Source organism: Citrus sinensis, chromosome 1 (assembly GCF_022201045.2).
Source record: "Citrus sinensis cultivar Valencia sweet orange chromosome 1, DVS_A1.0, whole genome shotgun sequence".
Classification (NCBI taxonomy): domain Eukaryota; kingdom Viridiplantae; phylum Streptophyta; class Magnoliopsida; order Sapindales; family Rutaceae; genus Citrus; species Citrus sinensis.
The window spans coordinates 2,536,996-2,560,924 of record NC_068556.1 but is presented as its reverse complement, the minus strand read 5'-3'; the positions used below and the strand labels follow the sequence as shown (position 1 = coordinate 2,560,924).

Sequence of the window (23,929 nt, the reverse complement as noted above, 5' to 3'; positions counted from 1 at the left end):
TCTCATTTTCTTTCTTTCTTTCCTTTTTTTTTTAATAGATTGCCATCTCTCGTTTCTCTTAGTAGTTTTAGCAGTGTGCTTACAGAGTTGAATTTGGGTAGATACAGCATTGAACTAGCGTGAACTTTATAATTATTTTGGAGCACGGGAAAGCTACATTCAAATTATTCATATTAGATTTGTATCTTTTAACTGTGAATGGTTTAAGATTTAACATAAAGTTGTGCATAATTAATTTTATAGTTCTGCAGCAGCATGGAGCGTAAAAAATAGTAAAATCACCTTTAGAGCTTATGGAGCTTACCCTTTTTTATAATTTTGTAAATAAGAGAAGCAGTTTAATACGCGTTGTTGTTGTTGTTGTACATAGATCAAATCCAACAAATAATAATTAGAAATTGTGTTTCTTATTATACCGTCTCTAACATTACGCACAGTCTCCAACAGTCAATGAATGCTTAGAAAAATAACCTGAAACCATGCATTTGTTTCGGAGGCAAGCAAGGTTGTCTGTTTAAACTACTGCTAGCTACTGACAACAACAAAAAATGATAATCATATTAAGGCTTTGGCTAAGTTACGTTAAACGTAACTTACGCCAGATACAGCAACAGTGCTAGTGATGGGACTTGTTACTGTTGCTGTGCCTGGCGTAAGTTACGTTTAACGTAACTTAGCCGGCTCCATTAAGGCTTTGTGTATATTGTACATAACTCAAAAGGAGGAGTGATTTGCAGAAAAAAAAAAAAACAAGTTGATTGGGTGGGTGGATATGAATTTTTCATATTAACACTCATGCCTTTATCCTAAAATTTTTCTTCTTCTTTTTTTTCTTTTTAAAATCTACTAGTACTTTAAAATGTGTTTATTGAAAATTAGGGTGCCAAAACGAATAATCAAATCGAATTTGAATCGAATCCTAAACGAATTGGGTCAAAATTCTGTGGATTCGGATTCGAATTCAATTCGTTTATTAAACAAATATTCGGTTCTATTCGTTTAATTCGTTCAATAGAATTAATAAACGAATCCACAACAAATCGAATTGAGTATGAATTCGTTTACAAAAGTTAAATAAATAATCCAAACCATAAAAATTTTCATTTCATTTATATATTGTCTTATTATTATTTATAATTACTAGATTAACTTTCAAATTTTAAAAAATTTTCTTAAATATTTAAGAATAAATAAGTAATTTAATTAAATGAATAGAATGTATTCAGACCTATTTATTAAATAAATTTTAAACAAATAAACGAATTAATGTCTTGAAACTCGAATTCGATTAGTTTAATTAACAAATCAAATCGAATTCACCCAAACCCATTTAATTCGCTTTGAATCAAATCGAATCGAATCGAATAGAATAAATGAATTCTAACCCAAATTGCCACTCCTATTAAAAACTTAAAACTTAGCCTGAATTTATTTAGCAAACTTCAAAAATCTATATCTAACAAAGACAAGATCCACCTACCTGACAACTATAAATATTTAGGAAGGAAGGAAGTTTCTTAATTACTAAGACAATGGCCTCCATTATCATTTAAGATCAACCATAAAGCATTAATTCCTTGACAACCCCAAATCAAGTCTTTAGTATTTTTTTTTTCTAAAAAGAGTCTTGAACATATGAGAGAGAGTGAGAGAGGGGCACGTTGATTTACATTGAGAAGTGTAAACAAATTCTGTCACTTGTTTCTCCTCCTTACATTGACTTTGACAACGCAATTTTTACTCCTTTTTAATTTATACACATGTCCCTTCCAAATTTTGTCACCATTTCAAACATGAAGAGATTTTTGATATTTGAATGCAACCCTCTTTCCCTAGGCAAAAACTAATCACAGTAAAACAGCCTGTAATGCCACAGCAGTACAGGCAGCCCACCACATAGTGTTGAAAAAAGCTTTAATGAAAAATGTCGTGGAAAAACTAAACATGGCCTATATGTGTGTATGTGATTTGCAAACCCATGTGCCGTGATAGAGAAAGAAGAATTTGAAAAAGTTTGGAGATAAGCTTTGTCCTCTCTCCTCCTCTCTCTCTCTGTCTCTGGTTCATGACGGGATTAAAAAGTTCAAAAAAATGCTTTATAAGGGTAGTGTGGTTCCTTTTTGACTGTGACAATATATGTCCACTGTTGAATGGTCGGGTCCGCCTTCTTCAAAATTATTTGAGTGTCAGATTCCTCATGTCGTGTAAACTGTAAAGTCGTTTATTTCTGATTTTTTTTTTTTGAATCTTTGGAATTTAATGTAGAGTTCTTATGCAGTCCTCACATTCAAAGTGTTCCTATAGCTACTACTCTTCAAATCATTTTTCTTACTATTCTACTTGACTAGATCAGGTTTAATTTAATTATTAACATAAATTTCCCCTAGGAAGCATGCTGAAGTTTAACAATCTCTTTACTAACATAAATGATACGAAGTTCCATATATAAATAAATACGTGTTTTTCCAGATGCATTTCATCCAATCAAATGGATTTATTATGACGATTGATGAAATGTTCTATTGCATAAGATATATTGCAAAACAATTAACAGTTAAATGATAAAATCTACAAAAGGTGTATATATATATATATAAATTTGCTTACGAATTTGAAATTGGTTGCTGCAAGTCGATTAATGTGTGAGCCGAGCTTCAACATTTGTTTACTGCTTGGCAGCTTAATTATCACTTCTTCCACTGAGGAATCCTTTGAACCACAACCTAAAACATACATCAATACGATGGTCATTTTTTGAATCTTTTTTCAACCACATGACTTCGTAGATATTCATATTAACCTTTTTGTTTTTCCCTGACTCTGTAAATGCAAATATAAAGCAGGTAACCTTTAATTGATCCAAACATAAATGATGGTAGAACTAAATAAATAAATACATAAAAAGATTCAAAACCGAGTCGTCAGCGCAGCAGCAGTACTTTTGATTATAGCTTAGTGGATCTGAAGGTCTACAGGGGACTTTATTAGCTGCCAAGGCATCATGGGCCGCAGATTAACATAACAGTGACACAATGTGGGCTAAAAAACTTCTTTCCACTTCCACACAAAGCAAGCCGAAGTGTAATCTCTATGTCAAACAGGCTCCTAGTAACCGAACCTAATGGCCACCCAAGTACCCAACTGCTCTGTACAAACTACAAAGAGCTTCAACCTTCAAATATTTAATCCTACACTGCAGGGGTGAGTACAATCACTATTAACAAACCTGATACCACAATGTGTAAGGACTTTTACACCACATTGTGTTACTCAGCATTCATTCCAGTACGTGTAGTGAGGAATGAGGACAGTTTCAGACGTTATGATGCAAAGCAGTTAAATTTTAATACTGATAATCACCTACAGTGCAGAGCAGTGTAAGAACCCACAATCTTTCTGATTGCATAAAACGACTCTGTAAATATCCATATTGATGTTTTCCACGTCTTTAGTTTTGAGTACAAGTACAAAGCAGGTAATTAGATATGCAAGTCATATAACAACACGGTCATAAGAGAAAAAGCATAAATATTACTGTGCCTCTTCTAAACCAAGTCATGGCTGACTTTTCATCTGTGATTAGAATTCTCTCATTCACCTAGATGGCAATTTTGAGTGATTGAGACTTGTAACGCGCATCTCTTTTTGTAAAAATGCTAATAGGTTAAGAAGAAACATAGTTCTGGAGCATACCTTGCCAGAGTTTTCTTTATTTCCCACAATTGTTTGACATGCAAGCCTCCAAGATTCAGGTTTCTGCATGCACAATAAAACCATAATAAAAAACAACAGTCAAATACTAAAAACAAAAAAAATTTGATATCAGATTCACAAATACAGCACCAAAAAAAAATTAAAATTACATCAGGTATAATGACAAGTGGATTTCATGTCTCTTTTTTTCTTCACTAACGAATGTTATAAATATAATGCACATTCAGCATTTCGGGTTAAGTAGAAAATGAGCTTGCCTTTTTCAAATAACGGAGTTCAGTATTTGTTCTTTCATTCAAAAGATCTTTTCCATCAATAATCTGCCAAAATGAGGAACACATCAATGTTAGACAAGCTTAAATACTATTGTTTGGGACACAACCTTCAAGTTCAAGTTTTTAGGTCAAATGGTAACTTAGCAAGATATTAGGTTAGATTTGACTTAAAAGATCTTGTGCTAGAATTCTTTCTTTTAATAACATTGCACCTCATTTCTACATGTATTCCCTCGGACTCGAATCTATGATCGCTTACTTTCATTATAAGAGTTAAGTCAACTGAACTATCTTAATGTCTAAACACGAATTAAATTTGCACTAGTAAAATAGATCGTTGAATTTTAAAGACGCATGACAAGTCTAAAATTAGTCTTGCACGTGAGAGAGGATGTTAATAATATTAGACAAGCTCAAATTTCATGGATCCTTACCTTAAAGGTAAAGATTAAAGATTAATGTCAAATAGTACCTTACAAGTCAAAGCGGTGAATGTAATGTAATTAGACATTAATTTAAAAAATAATAATAATAATAAAATAAAGGTAATACAGTACCTCCACAATGCAAGTCCCACAGCTTCCACCGCCGCCACAGTTCATCACCTTCCCCTAGTGAATACACGTCACCAAGTCCAATTTTAAGCAACAGTAAATACAAGAACTTCCCACTTTTAAACTAAACGACACCGGATGAAGAAACGACAGCGTTTAAGATATTTGAAAGAAAAAAAAAAAAAAAACTTACATACGTGGCGTAAAGCTCGATCTTGTTATCCAACATGATGTTCCTCAACAGCTTCTCTCCACTGATCGCTTTAGCTCTCTCCACCGGATACGAGCCGTCGTCTCCCGCTCTCGGCTGCAATTAAATTCATAAAATTTCAAACTCTATATATAAAGGAATATTTTCACATTTTATACTATCCAAGAATGAGACGCATGCATTCAAGGGTACGGACCGCTATGAACTCGAGCTCGATTTCGGGCTTCTCCGGTTCAGGCGATGAAGGTTCCGTTGAATTCACCGCGAGTGATACGAACTTCGGTCTCCTTGGGGAGCTTAACTTGGACTTGAAGCTACTCCTTCTCAAGCATAATTCTGGTGGCTGTGTTGACACCTGAGTGGCGGTAAAGTTGAGAGAGGTAGCCATTTTTTGTTCTTTATTATTTTTTTTTTTTCAAAACGAAGGATCCGTTTTTTAAGCTTCGAGACTTCGAGAGTTCGAGCAGTAGCTATTATCAAATCTGTCTGTATGTGTTGGTCTATAGCCTTACCATTTAGCTTAAATTAGTCCTAGTCATCATCCAAATCAATTAGTAAAAATTAAAGCACAAATTTTACCACGTACGAATTGATGTATAAATCTTATATGGAATTATACATATGTGTGTGTATATAAAACATCATAAACAACAATAAAATTACTTAACATGTACTAATTTAGAATATTAGTATTCAATTAGGCATGATAATATTTTGAAAATATATTAGCATATTTATGTTCTTTAAGATATTATTAATTGTTTAACATTTATAATTTGTAAGGACATATGTGTAAAAATACTAGTTTTCAAAATTTTTTTAGGTTAAAAAAATAAACAAGTTAATACCTATTTGTAGCAATTCAAACATAAAAAAAAAAAACATATTATTTAAATTTGAATATTCGGTGCTATTCATAATTCAAGTCTATTCATATTTCAGATTAAAAAAAACACACCTTTAGTGTTCAATTTTTACTCACTGACTGAGAATTATTTGTAGTGAGAAAATACAAGCAGGGTAGAATCCCTATTCTGAAAATCAATTAATAAAATAAATTATTCTTAATTCATTGGATACTTAATTATAAATTAATTTAAATTTAAATTGATATATATAGACCACCCGTTCTATATGTTTTATTGTGCTCTAATCAATGATAAATTAGCAATCAAACTTACAAATGTTTGGATATAAATAGAACCCAAAGCCACTCGGCCAAACATGGCTGCTACCCTCCAAGTTAGAGGGCAGCAGTTCGAACCCCCACAAATGCATTGTGGGGTATTTTCTTCCTCAATTAAATTTGAGTGAAGACAGTTTTCTCCTTACCCAAGTGTGAGGAGTAGACATTTCTTGAATATTTGTGAGGGTTAAAATTTGGGTAGCACTCCATTAGGATTGATGAAAGTTGGTCCCAGTAATAATCTGATTTGTAAATATCAATTATAGTCTCATGTAATATGAGTTATAGTTTGAGCAATAGTCTCATATAATAAAAAAAAAAAAATAGAACCCAAGATTTCAATAAAATATGGGGAAAACAAAATGACTCGAGTTAAAAGGATAAATTTACTCAATATACACTTAGGCTCCTCTGCATCTACTCTCTACGTCAAGGCTTTGCGATTTATACGCAGCATTATCAGTTTAATTTTGGGCGTGATGGAATTGGAGTGCACAGTACTTTTATAAAAAAATAATAGACTAGGGACTAACTTGAGGCACACAATAAATGAAACTTTAGTTTGTTATTTTCATAAACAATAGGGCTTTTTTTTTTAATATATATAACAACAATCTCTTTTCGAAATTTGTAGGCAAAATTATAAAATCTTTTTCGAAAATTTAAAACCCATTCTCATCCTTCCGAATAGGGAAGAAGAAGGAAAAAAAAAAATCCTTTCTTACTGCAGAATCACAAAGAAACTCAAGAAAACACAAAAATAGATAACTGAACAAAGACTTAAAGGAGAAATAAACACACAAAAATCACATTTTTTCTTCTTATTTTTTTCCCCCCTTTGGTTGATGTTAAAAGGTCGCCTACTTGCTAAGTCTATACCAATAACAAAGATCAATAGAATAGTTTTATGATCATATCCGCATTTAACTTGTAATTAAAGACAATAACAATTAAAAATCAAAATATTATAGTGATTTGATACATGAAGCTTTCAAAAGTGAAGACATTATTAATGCCATCTTACAGTCAGTCATTCAATGCCTTCATCTGTTTATTGCACTAAGGACATTTCTATCTAAAAGACTCCGGGAGAATTAAAGCGTGAAGCTGTAGCAGGAGTTGTTTCTGAACTCCCGATTGGTTGAACTTTTGAGGGGTTGTTATATATTCTATGCTCATCAATTGAGGAGAGCCTCTGGCACCTTGCTCTTTTAGTCGGACTGCATATATTCTGTTGTCTTCTGTTCAGAGCCTGAAAAGGTTGCCTACAAACCTGATTCCAGTGATCTCTTGGTTGTGTCCAGAACATGCGGGGTGCTGTTCAAAATATATTCCTCTTTGTTGATAAAAAGTCTTGGGAAGTAATTATGATATCCGTATTTAACTATAATCATCATCTTTCTGATTCTGACCGAGAGAAGTATATATCGCGGAATCCGAATTGAGGAGGCAGGCACAGGCAATGTAATTAGTGTTCAGCATAAAAACCCATTTCATGTTTCACTTGTTCTATCCTTTTTATAGTTCTTTAAGAAGAAGGGAAGGAGCCCACCAAAGCCTTCATCTACGTCCAAGAAAGATCAGTTTGACGACGATGATGATTGTTAAAGATCTTTTTCAAATGCGTGTGGAGTTTACCTGCAGGTTTTGGATGTATCTCTCTATCAATTTCGAAAAGAAAAGAAAAGAAATTTAAAATAAAATATAAATTAAAGAATTTCATACCTATTTGTGATTCAAATTATTGCTAATATTGTTTCGTTTCTTCATAAAATCAATGTCCATCAAATCAATATCAATTAATTTTGTTATTCTGAATCGAATCACATTTACTTATTTAACAAAAATATATATTTTGAGAGAAGAGTCACACCTCATGATTGATTAAGATTTAATCACACCAAAAGAACACGAGGCAATCTTGGAATTCATGTTACCCGATGTTGGATTCCGCGTTTCTAGTACAAGACATGGTGCAATTTTTCAATGGTTTCATTATATCATTCCTTTGACTAAATTTTACAGCCATTTCGCTCTTTCATATCATAACTTTGACGCTTTGCCCATATTCATCAGTTTACTTCATCAGTCGTGGTTTCGTCAGCTTTGCATATTCGCTCGCTGTAAACTCAACTCTTGAAAATTTATGTGGCGCCCATTAGCAGGAATTTGATTCAAATAATTATATAGAAGAGTTGAACCCAACCCTTAACCAAATAAAGTGTTTAAACTAAAACTCTAACCCATTCAAATTAACCCAAACTACTTAATTTAGTTTGGATTTGAGTTGGGTTGTGGGGTTTTTTTGCACACTTTTAAGTAGCATATTCAAAATAATAGTGTAAGAGTTTTTAACATTTGAGTTCAACTTGAGTCTTAATTTTATATGTCACTTATTTATTAGATGATGAATGTGAAATTACTTATTACTTTGTTTTATTATTTAATTGATAAATGTTACATTAATTGGAACTCAAATGTTAATACCTAATATTATTTAATACTTTAATTAATTTGACGTATTACATTGAATATAAGAGATTTAAGTATTCAATTACTCACAACGACTTTAGACTATGATTATTGTTTAGCATGGGGCTGTGAATGTGATGGAGTTGAAGCGTAGATTGTTTTTATATGTATGAAAAATTAGAGTACGGACCAACTCGAGACAAACAATAACCGAAAGATTAGTTTATTATTTTCATAAACTATAGGGAAAATTTTGATAATAACTGTTTCTCTCATGGGGAGGGATACATTGGTAATTTGTGCTTAACCCACATGTCGCGCTGACGGCTAATCTTCAAATTCCGGCTGCAAAATTGAACCGTTATTGATTACCGTACGATATGATGAACATCCTCAGGCGCGGCAGCCACACTCACGTCTCTCTGTACTCGCCGTTTCGCAAGCTCTTCTCCGACCAAGCATGTCTCTCCGTTCCAGTCAACACTCTCATTCCTCCGTCCACCCCACCCCACAATTTCTCTCAAACCGACTTCTCCGTCATTTCCGGTCTCCTCCGAAACCCTGCCATCTCATCCGGCCCATCTCTCGAGTCCGAATTAAACCAGACCGGCGTCGAACCGGAACCGGCTCTGCTGCTTGCTGTATTCGAACACTTTGACCATTCTCCTAAACTGCTGCACACTTTGTTTCGCTGGGCCGAGAGCAAGCCGGAGTTTAAATGCTCTGCGGCGCTGTTTAATTGCATGATCAAAGTTCTTGCTAAAGCCAAAGAGTTTGATTCCGCTTGGTGTTTGTTGCTCGATAAGATCGGTGGTCATGAGGTACCTGATTTTGTTTCTAAGGACACGTTTGTCATTTTGATCAGGCGGTACGCACGAGCTGGTATGGTAAACTACATTTGATTATGAAAAAAAAAATGATTTTTTTTAGCATTATTTCGAATTTAGAATTTTAAGATGTGTTTGTAATTCAAACTCAGGACTTATAGTAGCTGTTGATTTAAATCATTAGCTTCTTAATTTCAAATACACACTTTATATTAATTATGGTATTTGATTTTTTTTTTTCCATGTAACTTGGACAAGGATGATTGAACTTTGGTGTCTTTTACATCTTATTGCTTAATGTGATTTGGAATTGAATTTTTCGGCTTCTAGACTTGATCCTTATGTTATGGAGCATTGGTGATTTGGTTCAGGTATGGTTGAAGCTGCAATTTGGACATTTGAATTTGCAAATAATTTAGATATGGTTAAGAATTTTGATTCAGGAGCGAGTTTGTTTGAGATTTTATTGGATTCACTTTGTAAACAAGGGCGTGTTAAGGCAGCTTCAGAGTATTTTCATAAAAGAAAGGAGTTGGACCAAAGCTGGGCTCCAACAGTTCGGGTCTATAATATACTATTAAATGGGTGGTTTAGGTCCAAAAATGTAAAAGATGCAGAGAGATTTTGGTTGGAAATGAGAAAGGAGAATGTGACACCAAATGTTGTTACGTATGGTACTCTTGTTGAGGGATACTGTCGACTGCGCCGTGTTGACCGGGCGATTCGGTTGGTGAAAGAAATGAGGAAGGAAGGAATCGAGCCAAATGCCATAGTTTATAATACTGTAATTGATGGGTTAGTGGAAGCAGGCAGGTTTGAAGAAGTGTCAGGAATGATGGAACGGTTTTTAGTGTGTGAACCCGGCCCCACAATGGTCACTTACACTTCTTTGGTGAAGGGTTATTGTAAGGCAGGCGATCTTGAAGGAGCTAGTAAGATCCTTAAAATGATGATTAGCAGGGGTTTCCTACCATCTCCTACAACCTATAACTATTTTTTTAGGTACTTTTCGAAATTTGGGAAAGTTGAGGATGCAATGAACCTTTACAGGAAGATGATTGAATCTGGGTATACTCCTGATCGGCTTACTTACCATATTCTGTTAAAGATATTGTGTAAGGAGGACAAGTTAGACTTAGCAATTCAAGTAAGCAAGGAAATGAAATGTAGAGGATGTGATATCGACTTAGATACCAGCACTATGTTGATTCATTTGCTTTGTAGAATGTACAAATTTGATGAGGCTTCTGCAGAGTTTGAAGATATGATTCGCAGGGGTCTAGTTCCTCACTACCTCACTTTCAAGAGGTTGAATGATGAGTTCAAAAAACGAGGAATGACTGCCCTGGCACAGAAACTATGCAATGTGATGTCTTCTGTGCCTCGTTCAATGGAGCTGCTGGATTCACGCTGTAAAGATTAAAATGCTTCAGATGCAAGGAGAAGACCTACAATGCAGAAAGCAGAAACAATGTCTCATATACTAAAGGCATGTAAAGACCCAAGAGAACTTGTTAAGCATTAAAGTTCACTTGACACTGCTTTTTCAAGTGCAAACTGGCTGATAAAAGATCAGTAGAAGAGCTAAGGAGACATGAAGCTGCAAACACTGAAAAAAGTCTTAAAATCCAGGTGAAGTGGATGACTGCTTGCCATCAATTTGGGAAAATGTTTGGAGCATTTTTTGTGGCACAATTTTATTTACAAGTTGGAAATTTTGGAAGATCATGCTAGTTTCAGTGAATGATTGGTTGTGCAGAAATCTTGTGGCTAAGTTTCAGGCAAATAATAACAGTTGACTCACAGAATGGAAATTCTAGAGTTCATTGTAAGAATTTTATTCAATAAACATGTAATAAAATGAGCCTTTTACATGTTACCTGCTTTCTCGCAGACTATAGTCCATGAGTTCAAAATTCACTGATTTACAGAGTTTGCTAAAATTTACTGGCCTCTTTCCTTTACAGTGTTTGAATCTGCCTTATCTTTTATGCCAATTATAGGGGACCTTTGTCTTATGATTAGGATATATTGTTAGTGGATCATATCTGTTCTGAAAACTGATATTTGGGTCCATCAGCTGCTTGTCTTTGGATAACTTTCTCCATCACTCACTGCCTGCCTGTGCTTACCGGGCAGCACACCTCATCCTTAGTTCAGCCATGCCTCTTTGGATTTATTTGGAATACTCTCTGTTCTCCGAACAGTGTATTAATCGTGCCAAAAGATTCTGAGGCAATTATATCGGCAGGGTATGTGGAAAAACTTCACATTCATGCGACCTGAATGTTTCGCATTTAAATTAGATGTTGGATTCCACATATTTTTTAGTGCTATGCATAGTGCCCTTTTTCAGTGGTTTGATTATATCATTTTTTGACTTAAGTGTTTTGCTCGTTTGCATCAAAACTTTGATGCCCATATTCATCAGTCGTTGTTTCATCTGCATTGCATATTCGCTGTAAAACTCACTTCTCGAAATTCATGTGGCGCCCATTGGCAGGGAATTTGATTCAATTATGTATTAGTTGACAGATTATACGGGCCACTTAGGAATATTTGAGATGTGTAAGAAACACCAACTGATACACGCATGATGTTGATGCAATCTCTTCTTTCTTTCAAGATTTGACGCCATATTATTGGTGGGGTCTCATTGTTCCGATTTATATATATATATTTTGCCTTATTCCTTATAAAGATCATCTTACAATTGTTGTATGTTGTTTGTCACTGTAATAGACAACTTGATGAGTGTAACAACAAACTTGACGAAAGCGCCATAACATAACAACAAACGAGTCGACTCAAATCGAACCAAACCCAGTTGTGATACAGGAATCGGTTCAGATTTTCCTTCGAGTTGGGGCCTTTAGAAAATGAATTTTGTGAACAGAGCCCGAACACGCCCACTCTTAGTCCCATAATTTCGAGTAATGTTATTGTTACCATATGACCAGAGGTTTCTGGGTTCTACTTATCCATTTCTGATCATGGGGAATATGAATTGAATCTAACCAAGTAACCGAATTCAACGTTATTAATATTAGGTTCTGTGCTTTGAGTTTTCTGTGGATTGGTTGAAGAGATTAATTAAGTTAAGATTATTGAATTAATTTACATATAATAAAAATTGATAACCCTCAAAGGCGTGATTATTATTTTTGGATTTGTTGGCAAAACTTTGGTGGATTTGTGACTTTTTGCGCATGATTGGATTTGGAGTGCGGTCGGCAATTTGCCGAATCAGAAGTATATTTTTTCTCCAGTTGTTACATACATGCAAGGCATCGGTATTACGGTACCTAAGCATTTCTGCGATATTATCGATATTAATATTTTTACTTTTCTTAATAATAATATCAGCTGACACTAACATTATTATTTTTTTAATAAAGGAAATAAATACAATTGCAGATTTGGGTAATAAATAATAGGTTATGGTTACGTTTGAGCTAATCTATAGTCGAGCATGAATTTCAGTCACACACATAAAGTTATAACTAGTAAAAAATACATTATAACTTTAATCGTGTGATTATGAAGGAATGTTTTAGTTTAGAGCGGTTTCAAAATAGTCAGACCTAAATAATAACAATTTCGAGTGAATGACTGAGAGTCATATCTTGTGTTTGATTATTTTGAAGTTAAGTGTTTTGTCCAAAAGTTATAGTGATATCATATCATCACGATCTTGTGGGACACCGGACATGTGATTATGAATATCCTAAGCTTAACAATTATATTTTCTTTGATATCAATGTGATTTTTTAATCGAAATTATCAAGTTAGCCTTTCTTTTAATGATGAAATTAAACGTTGATTGGGACAATCAACATTTAATCGATTATAAACCGAACTAATATTGACCAATTGGGGCCTCTCTGTTCAGTATCAATAGTCAAAGAATAATCACAATCACTTGAATCAATTCACATTTTAGATGATGATCTAACAAATAAAGATGACCGACTTTTTATTATTTTATACGTTGTCTTTAGGTTTTGTTTATATAAACATGCATAGTTACTTAATAAAGTTACTGATATGATGATATCCACATTTGGAACGATGATTTTTTTTTTTTTTTTTGGATTTAAGGAAAAATACAACATAGTAACATTATCATAGAAGAATAAAAAATAATTTAATCCTTGCCAAACTTTTTTACTAATATACATATAGTATAGGGTGTATATATTAAACGTATTTGATGATCTCTCACTTGATTTTGAGAAATTTATGAAAATGACCTAAAAATAAGGTTTTTTTTTTTTTACAAAAATAATATATTTTTTTTCTTTCAAGTATTTAAATTAGTGTTTTGGATATAAATATAAGAATTAATTCGTTGTGCTGGACAAACAATCAGCATAGAATTATTTTGAGCCTTAACCGACGCACAATCAAATAGGCTATTAAGTATTAACATATTGAGTGCTCCATCTTCAATCTAGAAGCAACCAACCAACAAGTTAACTATTTTTCTAAAACGACTTATTAATTGGGGGCATTTACTTCTATTTTAGTTACTAAAATAATAGAAGGGCTAGTGATTCACTTTCATAAATTGACCCTGAGTTAAAGCTAATTCCGTAAATTTCTCTAAAGTCTTTAAATATTTGAATTTTAAAATTTTTTTTATTGAAAATGGTTACGAAATGTTTCAGCTTGTCTGTTGGAGTAAAAATTCTCGGGAGTGAAGGTCAATTTTGGCAAAAGAGGTTGAGTGCTAACACGAAGACCAAAGTGGGAAATAAACGGCTATGATTAAATGGTAAGAAGAAGGGAATCAATGGAGAGCAGTCAACATTCCTGAAATGGAAGAGAATCAAATGCTTCAATATTCATCTCTCTCTCTCTCTCTCTCTAGCCATTGATGATTGGCCACTAACACAAATCTCATTTTACCACCCCTTACTCTTCTTGCTTTCTAGTTGATGTACTTGTTTAGTTCATCTTTTGCCTTTTCATCCAAAAATTTGCTAGTAAAGCAAAAAAATGAATACCATACTTGCTTAGATGTCTTTATTTATATAACACAATATGAATATGTAAGTCCAAAATAAATCGAATCTACTTCAAATTTTATCTCTTTATTAAATTAAAAAAAATACAACTCTTCTTAGTTAGATATAAATGAGATAAGAAATAAAGCCCATCATATTTTAAAAAGGTCTTTCTAATCATTTCATAAAGAAAAAAAAAGGGTCTTATTCTCGCCAATGAAATGAGAAAAAAATTGACTTTCTCCGTGAGATCTTCTAATAATTATACTACATGTTTAATTATCTCTCTTATTGCTTCAATTAATATCAATATATCATGATTGATCATTTTCAAAGTAAATATATCTAATACAATATCCAATCATTAGCATAATAATAAGATAAATCACCTCATCTGAATATTTCTCCGTTCTAATTAAACTATTTTGAATTTATATAATTACACCAAATAATAAATACAAACTTTTGAAATACTTTATGAGAAAGGTGCTTCATTTTTTTTTCTTTTTTCATTGAACTTTTGGGAGGTAAAATACTATTGAGTATCTCATATTTGCTTCAAAGGATATGGTGGGATAAAATTTTTACCAAGGGGGTGAAAAGGATTTCAAAAAGAAGAGGGACCCCCAAAGGGAAAAAGGGGAAATACACACAGTAATGCAACAGAGGCGCCATAAATCTAAAAACCTCACCTCGTATTATTCTACTTCTCTCTCATAAGTTGTAAGAACTAAGAAGAAAACAAAAACACACAACACTTGCAACACAACATTTATTCTCAAAGCAAAAACAACACAACACCCGGACACGCGGACACTGTCACTCGCACTGAGACTGGGGAAAAAAAAGGGTTAAAAAATTATTAAGAAAAAGATTTTTTTTTTTTTAAATGCTCCAGTTAATTGAACAACACAGCACAGCAGCAAAACAACTGAGAGAGAAAGTAAGAACCTTTTGCTTTTTAATGCTCTCTGATTCTCTCTCTCTCTCTTTTCCTTTTATCAAAAATCGCGCTTTCTTTTCTTCCTGTTGGCTTTGAAGCTATGAAGCAGAAGCAGCGGCAGCAGTGTCAAATGGGGATGAGGAGATGGCCGTACTGATAATGGTAATGGCTCAACAAAACAAACCCAACAACAGCAATGCTACAAACATTACTAAGAGCAGTGACAGTCAGCAGCAACTGAAGGTGAAGCCAATGTTATACGACTTTCTGGGCATGAAGCCCTCCCCGGATTGTTTGCCTGTCGTTTTGGCTCCAAAGCCTGCCGTTTCGGAGCCCTCTCTGGCTTCAGTTGGTGCTTCATCTGCTGGTGGTGGTGGCCGTGGGCCCATCTCTTCTTCATCTGATCTTGCTTCTGGTTAGTCTTTTTTTTTTTTTAAAGTCTTTGAGGTTTGATCACAAATGGGTGTCTTCTCTTTTTTTTTTTTTTTGGTCTAATAATGTGAAAAATGTTTGCTTTATATGTTTTTGCTTTTGTACTTTGATGAGTGGCTTTGCAATTTTTTTCCCCTTCTGGTGTTATAGATCGTCTAGCTGGAAATTTTTTTTTGTTCTTTCTCTAGTTTAGTGGGAAAGCTTGTACTTTTTTGTGGTTTAGGGATGCATGCTGTGTTTTTGTGTGCGTTATTAAATGGGTGGCCTTGATTTTCTTTTAGTCATGTAACAATCCCTCTCTCTTTCTCATGGTCGTGGGGGTGGGTGTCTTTGTTATGGATTAGTTTTAGTGAGGTCAGTGATGGATTTGTTAGCTTTTGTCTGTGAATTCTAGCTCTCTCTTTTATTTTGCGTCATTAAAATTTTCTTCAAGTTGGTTTGTAGAGTTTGCAAAAAGCTTTGAACTTTTGTTTGATTTTGCTAATGTTTTCTCTGCTGTTGCCTTTTTGCCTTTGGATGATGTGGCTTTACAATGTTGTGTTTTGTGTTTTCTTTTACTTAATTTTTGTTACCTCTTGGGGAATGAGCATGTTGAAACTGTTGACAATGTTGAGCAATTTATTCATTTTCTTCAGAGAATTTTTCTTCATAGTTTGAGATATTTAATTAAGCATCTCTTTGTTTTCGTGTCATTCGTTGTCTTCTCTCTTGTATTGGCTACCTCAGTGGCGGACTTTTTTAATGTTGAAGCTTTCTTGTGGTAATTGTATTTCTAAAATTTGAGTCCTTATGTTTTGTGGACTGGGACTAGGGTATGAAAATCTAAGTTTAATACCTTCTCTCATCAATTTAGTAGAAAAGCAGGTCGGAAATCATCTTGAGGGGGTTCCATTCTATGGTACAAGGAGCGATGTTTCTGGGCCTGAGATTAGCAACAGATTAGCAGGAAGTAAGCGAAGTAATTCAGAATCTGGCTTCATGGGTCATGACTACCCTGAGAACATGCATTTGATGAAGGTATGCATTGGCATCTTATCACAATTTTCTTCTTCCACTGCAATGCTAGTCAAGAAGCTCAATATTTGGCATTAGTTATTGTTTTCACTGATAATGGTTGGTCATGTTCAGATTCTTAGAAATGCTGCAGAAGGAGAGCAATCAAAAAGGTCCAAAGATGATGAGATGTTTTATCGCATGCAGCAACTAAGGCCAACTTCTGCCTCTGTTATGTTACAGCCCTCCAATATCAGTAGAATTGATGCCAATGTTTCTAGATGGGAGCGGACAAATCCTGTGAATGTTGGCCCTGCTGTACAGTACCCTCTACGCGGGAGCCAATTAGTGCCTTTTATGCATCAAGTACCTACAAACAGGTTCAGGGATGCCAATGCTGGTCCTTCAATTATCTCTCAATCAGCTGCTGATGAAGGATCTAGAACCGGGATTAAAGGTCCCGGTATTTTGAATTCTATTAATGCTATTGGTGGCCTCTCTGAGAAAAACTCATCTGCACCTCTGCCAGGTGGAAGCAAGCCCAAGTCTGGGACTGTTATTTTGGAGCCTGAATCTTCTACTCCAAGGTGAATTTAATAATCTTATTCTTTTCTCTGTTTATCATTTTCAACTGTGTCTTTCTGTAAGAGAACTTGATTTATACATTGTGAATGTGGTGACAGTCGGCAGGAATTAACATCTGCTGGCAGGCAGATGACTATATTTTATGGTGGTCAAGCTCATGTTTTTGATGATGTCCATCCAAATAAGGTTTGTTTTCTGGTTTTTTGCATATACTATATTGGAAAATTGTTCGATGTTATTGGTGTTTCTATCACCTTTTATGTTGAGGCACTTCCAGTGCTTGCTTAATAAGATCTATATTAGTTTGTGTGACCAAATCATCAGAGGGAAGAATAGACAATCAATATCATCTCGGCTTCCTCATATTTCAGTTCCAGTTATTATAAAAAAAAAAATGGCCGAAGTAATTTGTCATGACATCACTTTGTTAAATTTTCATATTGATTTTTGGGTTTAATAAATATTATATTTAAAAAAATGCTTTTTCTTTTCCCAAGGTTGTTTCTACCTGTACTCTTGTAATTGACATGGCCACTAAGTGTCTCCTTCTTGTGATTGCATCAAACGACCATGGCATATAAGTTCATTTTTTTATTATTTGATTGGAAGCCAACGTTAAAAACTGTTCTCTCCAAAAAGTATAGTACTAGTTAATGTATTGCATGCTTATTTGTGTGGTTAGAACTTCATACTTGATGCTATTAAGGACAAAGCTGCATCATTTAGCTTACTTCTTACTTCGCTGGGTCCATTCGGTTTCTCGGTAGCATCCATCCATACTAGTTGTCATCCATTTGTAGAAAGGCTTAGCTTTTGCCTCAATGTCACCACCCAATGTCTTCTTTCAAAGCTAGTAACTTGAGATTGGTCTGGAAGATGCCATTATGTAAATTGCTCACTAGCAATGCCCACTAAAATATATAGTATGTTGTTTTAGGGGCCTAATCATTGCCTGATTTCACACAGTTGTTGCAGTCTGGTTCTGTTTTCATAATGAAGACTGTACTAAGCTAGTTTTTAGGATCTGTAGTTGGCATGCTGTTGTTGACCTGTATGCAGTGAATTTTATGTTGCAACATGGAAGGGGTAGATGACAGAAGTGAAAGGCAATGTAATTAGTGGAGAAACTCTTTGGGAGCGATATAACACTACACTTAGAAAGCAATCCAGACATGGAAAGATGGTGAGCAACAGATTGATAGCTTCATAGAATGATCTTGTTTATACTTCCACTGAAGATCTTTCTAAATTCAACCAAGAAGGGAACAGGTTCTTGCTGATTTGTTGATTCTGAACAAAGTTAGTTGAAGGGGATTGGTTTTCTTAACGGGTAATAGAGTTGAGCTCCATACTTCTCACAATGGTGGTTGTTGAGGGCCATAAATGCCTCAATGCTGTTAGGGGCCATAAAAGCCTCAATGCTGTTGGGACTTGGGAGTGTATTGCATGCAAATTTCATGCAAGTGCTTACTCGGAACCGTTTGGCTATCTTTGCTAGGTGTTTTTAGCTTGTTTTGGTGTTAGATTTGGCTCATCATTGATGTAGGATGGTTGCGTGAGATGGGCAATGTACCTTTCAGAGGTCATAACTTGGGTTACAAGTGTCAGTTTTAGGCGTATAATATACCATTCGAAGCTTGCAACGAGTCAAACTAAACCCAACTTGCGGCATTCTGACCTGTGGTTGAGCCAGAAATTTCCTAGTTGTTTTTTAGTTTCAAGTTATTTTCATATTTTTTCCTGTTACTTTGAAGATTTTTATCCTTTTTTCTAGATATTGGATTTAGGTGCCGTTTATTTTGGTTTTTTTATTTAGATTAAGAGAATGTTATTATAAAATAATATTTCGAATTTGCCTAGTTTGCTAAATTCGCGATATCTAGGGTTATTATTAAAGGGGCCTAAAACCCTAGTTTTGTTCATTCAGATTTTTTCTAATAAAACATCTATATTCAAAAAGCCAGTTTCTCTTATCTTTTAATCTTTACGTTGCTGCATCATCAATCATTAAAGTCAGTTGCACTAGTTGATTGTGTCGCATGCTGCATGGAGCAATTGCTTTGGTATTTGACCAATGTGCTTAATTAACAGATTAATGATTTTATTGTTGGCTTGTGGTTCACTTTTTTACTTCTGTAGAGTTGATTCTGGGGGGCTTTTATACAATTTACTACCTTAGTAAGGGACTTTTTTTTTTATTTTGGAAGTCACTTTCAGTGAGTGTTTCAGCATTTTCATTTCAGTGTAGTGATTCCTAATTCTACAATGAGAAGCAAGTCCACAATTTTAATTTCTCCTTTCCTCATATTGCTGGTTTTATTCTTTAAGGCGAGGGAGTCATTACTTAACTATGTTTATAGAAGTTTTTGGTTTTCATTGGCATGTACTTACCCATAGGGGTGAGATTTTGTATTACTTGGCCTGTTAAAAGAGAAATGGCTGAAGCAACTTAAAAGCAGCTGGGTATTTGACAGGGTTTTTTAGTAGCGACACTAAACATGAGCCCTTTATTTGTTGTACTTCCGAGGGATATTTGCAAGTTGACTGGGAGCATATCCATACTTGAGTGTTTTCTCCCCTATTATTTTTAAGCAGTTTTCATGTCTTAAAATTTTATTCAAGCATTTGATAATCGAATACTTAAATGCACATTGCAAGCCATGACTTCCTGGTTGCTGACTTGCTGTATGATAACTTTCAGGCAGATGTTATAATGGCGTTAGCTGGATCAAATGGGGGATCTTGGTCAACAACCTACTCACCAAAATCTACCGTGCGGCCAGTTGGTGAAAACTTCTTGGCCAGTGGGGATCTAGAAGGACGTGTGGCCGGCAACACAGCTTCACCGCAGGAATTTCGTGGAAGGTTATCTGTAATAGGTAACACCAGTCATGGAACTAGCTCGAATGATCGAATTTCAACACCCACAGGTATTCCGTCTTCTATAGTGCCTCATTTTGATTTAAGGACTTTGGCTACATAGCCTCCTGCCGAAATTAATTACTAATCCGTAGGTTGTAAAGGCGGCGGCGGCATTATAGCTAAGGATACAAGAAGCCCAAACCAAGGAGCAGAGCCTAGTAATGAAGACAGAAGATAGATGTAGAATGACAAGGGAGTTTTTGAAAAGCTTCAAATCTATATGCAATCTTTTTTAGGAAGAACAAGCTCTTTTCTCTGTTGTCATTTATGCTTCAACTTTTTAGTTTTTCTTTTTTCTTTTTGGGAGGTAAAGAGAAGGGAGGAGGGAATATTCCATTTCCATCTTGTTTATAGAGGAACCACCCAATTAAGCTGTTAAAATTTATCATCAAATGCAGATGTTTCTCAACAAGATTATCTATCTTATGCTTCTTTACCGTTTGATTGCCATAAATAGCTTAAAATTATTTTTTACCCCACACGTCATTTGAGGCATTTGCACCATTGCCTTGCGTATTTATGTTGGTGGCAATTGGCTCTATTTTGCAACTAAATTTAGCCCGTAAATCGAGTTAAATCGTATTGATATCAATAAAATAATTGCTTGACCAGTTTTTCTATTGATTCATTCCATAATTTTATAAAGGGTTTACACCTGTCCATCCCTTAAGAAATATTTCTTAGTTTTCGAAAAATTAAAAAATTAAATCTTATTCATCAATTAAAGCCTTAAAAGCCTATTACATTACCAAACTGGTCCGGCCCAAGTCGTTTAGGCAGGTGCGCATTTGGCTTTCAGACAAGTGGAACTACAGTTGCTAGAAAAATCAGGTCGGTTTTGATGGACGACGAATCGGATCACACTTGGGTGGGTTCTTTATTTTCCAAGGGTACGTTAATATTTTTAACTTGAATCGCTAGCGATGACATGAACTCAAGTTACTCAACAACCGCAAAGGCCTGATGCAACCGCACTTCATCCGTTTCCGTCAATTAACAGCCGTTAGACTGCGGCATCCTTGTCTCCGTCGTCGCCACCGCCGCCGCCCCTGTAAGTTCAATTTTATTCTCATTTCCGTTAAAAGTTGAGATTTTTTACTTTGTTTTGAGCTTGTTGATATATTGTTACTAATAAGGCTTAATGGAGTCATCGCATCTGATTTTTTTTTTTTTTTTTTTTGGGGGACAAAATAGGATTCTGTCGTTTTGCAGGCTATGGTGTACCGCTTTGATTGTAATTGTACTTGTCGTGATAATGTTTGGTAAATTATCGACTCGATTATTGAACATATGCGTTTGTACCTTTTGTAAGGCCAATAGATTGGAGAAAGCAGAAGCTATTATTATTGATGGAATTAGATTGGGAGTATTGCCTGATGTGGTAACTTATAATATGCTTATTGATGCGTATTGTCAATTTGTAAGCTTTGATGCCGGTTATACTATTCTAAACAGAATGAGAGAAGCTGGGATAAGCCCTGATGTTGTTACTTATAATTCTTTGATTGCGGGTGCTACTAGAAACTCTTTATTATCGTGTTCGTTGGATTTGCTTGACGAAATGCTTGAAATGGGTATACCTCCTGATGTATGGAGTTACAATTCTCTAATGCATTGTTTATTTCAGTTAGGAAAACCTGATGAAGCCAATAGGGTGTTTCAGGATATGATTTGCGGTGATTTGACTCCTTGTACGGCTACATTTAACATCATGTTGAATGGTCTTTGCAAGAATAGGTATACAGATAATGCCCTTAGGATGTTTAGGGGCTTACAAAAACATGGATTTGTCCCTGAGTTAGTTACTTATAATATTCTGATTAAGGGGCTTTGCAAGGCTGGTAGATTGCGGACAGCGAGGTGGATTCTAAAAGAGCTTGGGGATTCGGGTCATGCTCCAAATGCTATTACATACACTACAATTATGAAATGCTGCTTCAGAAACAGGAAGTATAAACTGGGACTTGAGATATTATCTGCAATGAAAAGAAAAGGGTATACATTTGATGGTTTTGGTTACTGTACTGTCATAGCTGCATTTGTTAAGATTGGTAGGTTAAAAGAGGCAACTGATTACATGGAGCAAATGGTGACAGATGGTGTCCAGCTTGATATTGTGTCTTACAACACACTAATTAATTTATACTGTAAAGAAGGTAAACTGGAAGCTGCCTATTTGTTGTTGGATGAGATGGAGAAACAAGGGTTTGAATGTGATAAGTATACCCACACAATTTTGATTGATGGACTGTGCAAGGCAGGTAATATCAAGGGGGCATGGTTACATTTGGAGTACATGAATAAGATTGGCTTTGACTCAAACTTGGAAGCTTACAACTGTATTGTTGATAGGTTGGGTAAAGATGGTAAGATAGATCATGCAATTAATGTTTTTGAATCGATGGAGGTAAAGGATTCATTTACCTACTCTTCCATGGTGCACAACCTTTGCAAGGCCAAAAGGCTCCCCTCTGCATCCAAGCTCCTACTATCTTGTTTAAAAAGTGGTGTGAGAATTCTGAAGTCTGCTCAAAAAGCTGTTGTTGATGGCCTTCGCCATTCAGGTTGTAGAAGAGAAGCGAAGAAGATTCAGTCTAAAATCCGTATGGCCAAAATATCACATTAGTTGGATGGTTTTGGGAATACTTGCTGAAATTTTGTGGGTTAAGAGGCTCCCTTTGAGTTCTAGAATAAAACAAGTCTTAAAAGGTAACAGTCTATTAGCATTTGTATTAAATATATTCTTTTGAGACACTTCGTTTTTTCTCTTATGGTTATAGTCTAAAATTGTCAATCAGACCCATTTTTTATTTTTATTTTTTTGGCGTTAGGATAATATCACTGAATTGTGTGTAAATGAATCTCAAAAAGTATTTGAATGCTTCTAAGAGGGAATTTTTCTGGAGCTCCTATTTCATGTGAGTATAGTCTGATCCCAAAACGTTATTAAAATTTTTGTTCTGCTAGGAAGCAAAACATTTGTGTTAAGTAATGGTGATTTTTCGATGTGATCCTCTTTTTTCTTTTTTAATAACTTCTTGCAGTCTGTCCTGCTGGCTTGATCAAATATCAAATGTGAGGAACATGTTAATACATTAAAGCTTAAAAGCTCCACTTGTTCGTGCATCTATGATTTGGTCTATGTTGATGATGGGCCATTGAATACAAAGTTATGGAGAAAGAGCTTAAATTTGTGAGGCAATTTGCAGTATCGGTGATTTATTTTTGTTTCTTTGAGATAATATTGATTATAGAATATCTTCAATTATTGACAATTTACTTCTTTTTGTTCCATGGCAACATATCTAGAACACATTATCATTCTAATGAGTCTTCTTAGTGTTACTATAGGTTGAAGGGATTCTGGGGTTGATATTGCTGACCAAAATTAATTTTTGTTTGCCGACTTTTCAAGTTGAGGAATGCACGAGAGGAAATGAAATGGAATCCCTATGTTCCGTGTTCACTTTGTATATCTTTTCTGATTGACAAGTTTTTGATCATTCGTATGTCATTCTTCAATGAAATTGAATTGGGTGTTGTAGAAATTATTGACTAGTTTATATGTTCATCAACTCTTAAAACAGTCCATTTTTTTTTATAAGCTTTATTTTCATAAAGAATAAACGCTATTCATCCTGAGAAACGATTGCCAATTGAGTGTATTTTCTAGAAGCTTCTTGTTTTCAAGGCCTAATTCAAGATGGAGACGACTCCTGCCCAAATAACAAAGATCTCTGCTCTCAATTGGGAAATTTCTACATCAAATTAAGAAGTCCGTCACCGTGATCAGGCCAAGCAGATTA

General features: G+C 34.8%; 4 protein-coding genes across 14 annotated transcripts; 3 read left to right on the top strand and 1 right to left on the bottom strand.

Moving 5' to 3' along the window:
* Window positions 1-2,413: 2,413 nt before the first annotated feature.
* Window positions 2,414-5,233, bottom strand: LOC102630654 (hypothetical protein). Of its 6 annotated transcripts, none has more exons than XM_006476133.4 (6): window positions 4,951-5,233; window positions 4,737-4,850; window positions 4,547-4,600; window positions 3,972-4,034; window positions 3,694-3,756; window positions 2,414-2,723 (listed from the first exon to the last, which is right to left on the bottom strand). In XM_006476133.4, the coding sequence occupies exons 1-6, from the start codon at window positions 5,140-5,142 to the stop codon at window positions 2,688-2,690; spliced, it is 522 nt and encodes a 173-aa protein (XP_006476196.2). In that variant the 5' UTR covers window positions 5,143-5,233; the 3' UTR covers window positions 2,414-2,687. The 6 variants fall into 6 exon arrangements, with proteins under 6 accessions (XP_006476196.2, XP_015385139.2, XP_006476195.2 ...); XM_006476132.4 differs by lacking the exon at window positions 2,414-2,723 and adding an exon at window positions 2,838-3,193; XM_025097228.2 differs by lacking the exon at window positions 2,414-2,723 and adding an exon at window positions 2,838-3,155.
* Window positions 5,234-8,627: 3,394 nt separating this feature from the next.
* Window positions 8,628-11,118, top strand: LOC102606646 (pentatricopeptide repeat-containing protein At5g11310, mitochondrial). Its single transcript, XM_006476134.4, has 2 exons — window positions 8,628-9,294; window positions 9,611-11,118. The coding sequence occupies exons 1-2, from the start codon at window positions 8,793-8,795 to the stop codon at window positions 10,660-10,662; spliced, it is 1,554 nt and encodes a 517-aa protein (XP_006476197.3). The 5' UTR covers window positions 8,628-8,792; the 3' UTR covers window positions 10,663-11,118.
* Window positions 11,119-14,972: 3,854 nt separating this feature from the next.
* On the top strand, window positions 14,973-20,535 carry LOC102606952 (protein TIFY 8). 3 transcript variants are annotated; one of them, XM_006476136.4, is made up of 7 exons: window positions 14,973-15,191; window positions 15,290-15,606; window positions 16,477-16,640; window positions 16,752-17,203; window positions 17,300-17,387; window positions 19,903-20,131; window positions 20,216-20,535. In XM_006476136.4, the coding sequence occupies exons 2-7, from the start codon at window positions 15,336-15,338 to the stop codon at window positions 20,299-20,301; spliced, it is 1,290 nt and encodes a 429-aa protein (XP_006476199.1). In that variant the 5' UTR covers window positions 14,973-15,191; window positions 15,290-15,335; the 3' UTR covers window positions 20,302-20,535. The 3 variants fall into 3 exon arrangements, with proteins under 3 accessions (XP_006476199.1, XP_006476200.1, XP_006476198.1); XM_006476137.4 differs by having other exon boundaries at window positions 14,973-15,606; window positions 16,480-16,640; XM_006476135.4 differs by having other exon boundaries at window positions 14,973-15,606.
* A 375-nt stretch (window positions 20,536-20,910) lies between these two features.
* On the top strand, window positions 20,911-23,709 carry LOC102607642 (putative pentatricopeptide repeat-containing protein At4g17915). 4 transcript variants are annotated; one of them, XR_003065028.2, is made up of 4 exons: window positions 20,912-21,174; window positions 21,318-22,832; window positions 22,955-23,041; window positions 23,168-23,709. XR_003065028.2 is itself a non-coding variant. In XM_025097685.2 (2 exons), exon 2 carries the CDS (start codon window positions 21,379-21,381, stop codon window positions 22,747-22,749), a length of 1,371 nt encoding a protein of 456 aa, XP_024953453.2. In that variant the 5' UTR covers window positions 20,911-21,174; window positions 21,318-21,378; the 3' UTR covers window positions 22,750-23,709. The 4 variants fall into 4 exon arrangements, 1 of the variants encoding a protein (XP_024953453.2); XR_003065029.2 differs by lacking the exon at window positions 22,955-23,041 and having other exon boundaries at window positions 20,911-21,174; XR_008053218.1 differs by having other exon boundaries at window positions 20,911-21,174; window positions 21,318-23,041.
* Window positions 23,710-23,929: the final 220 nt, after the last annotated feature.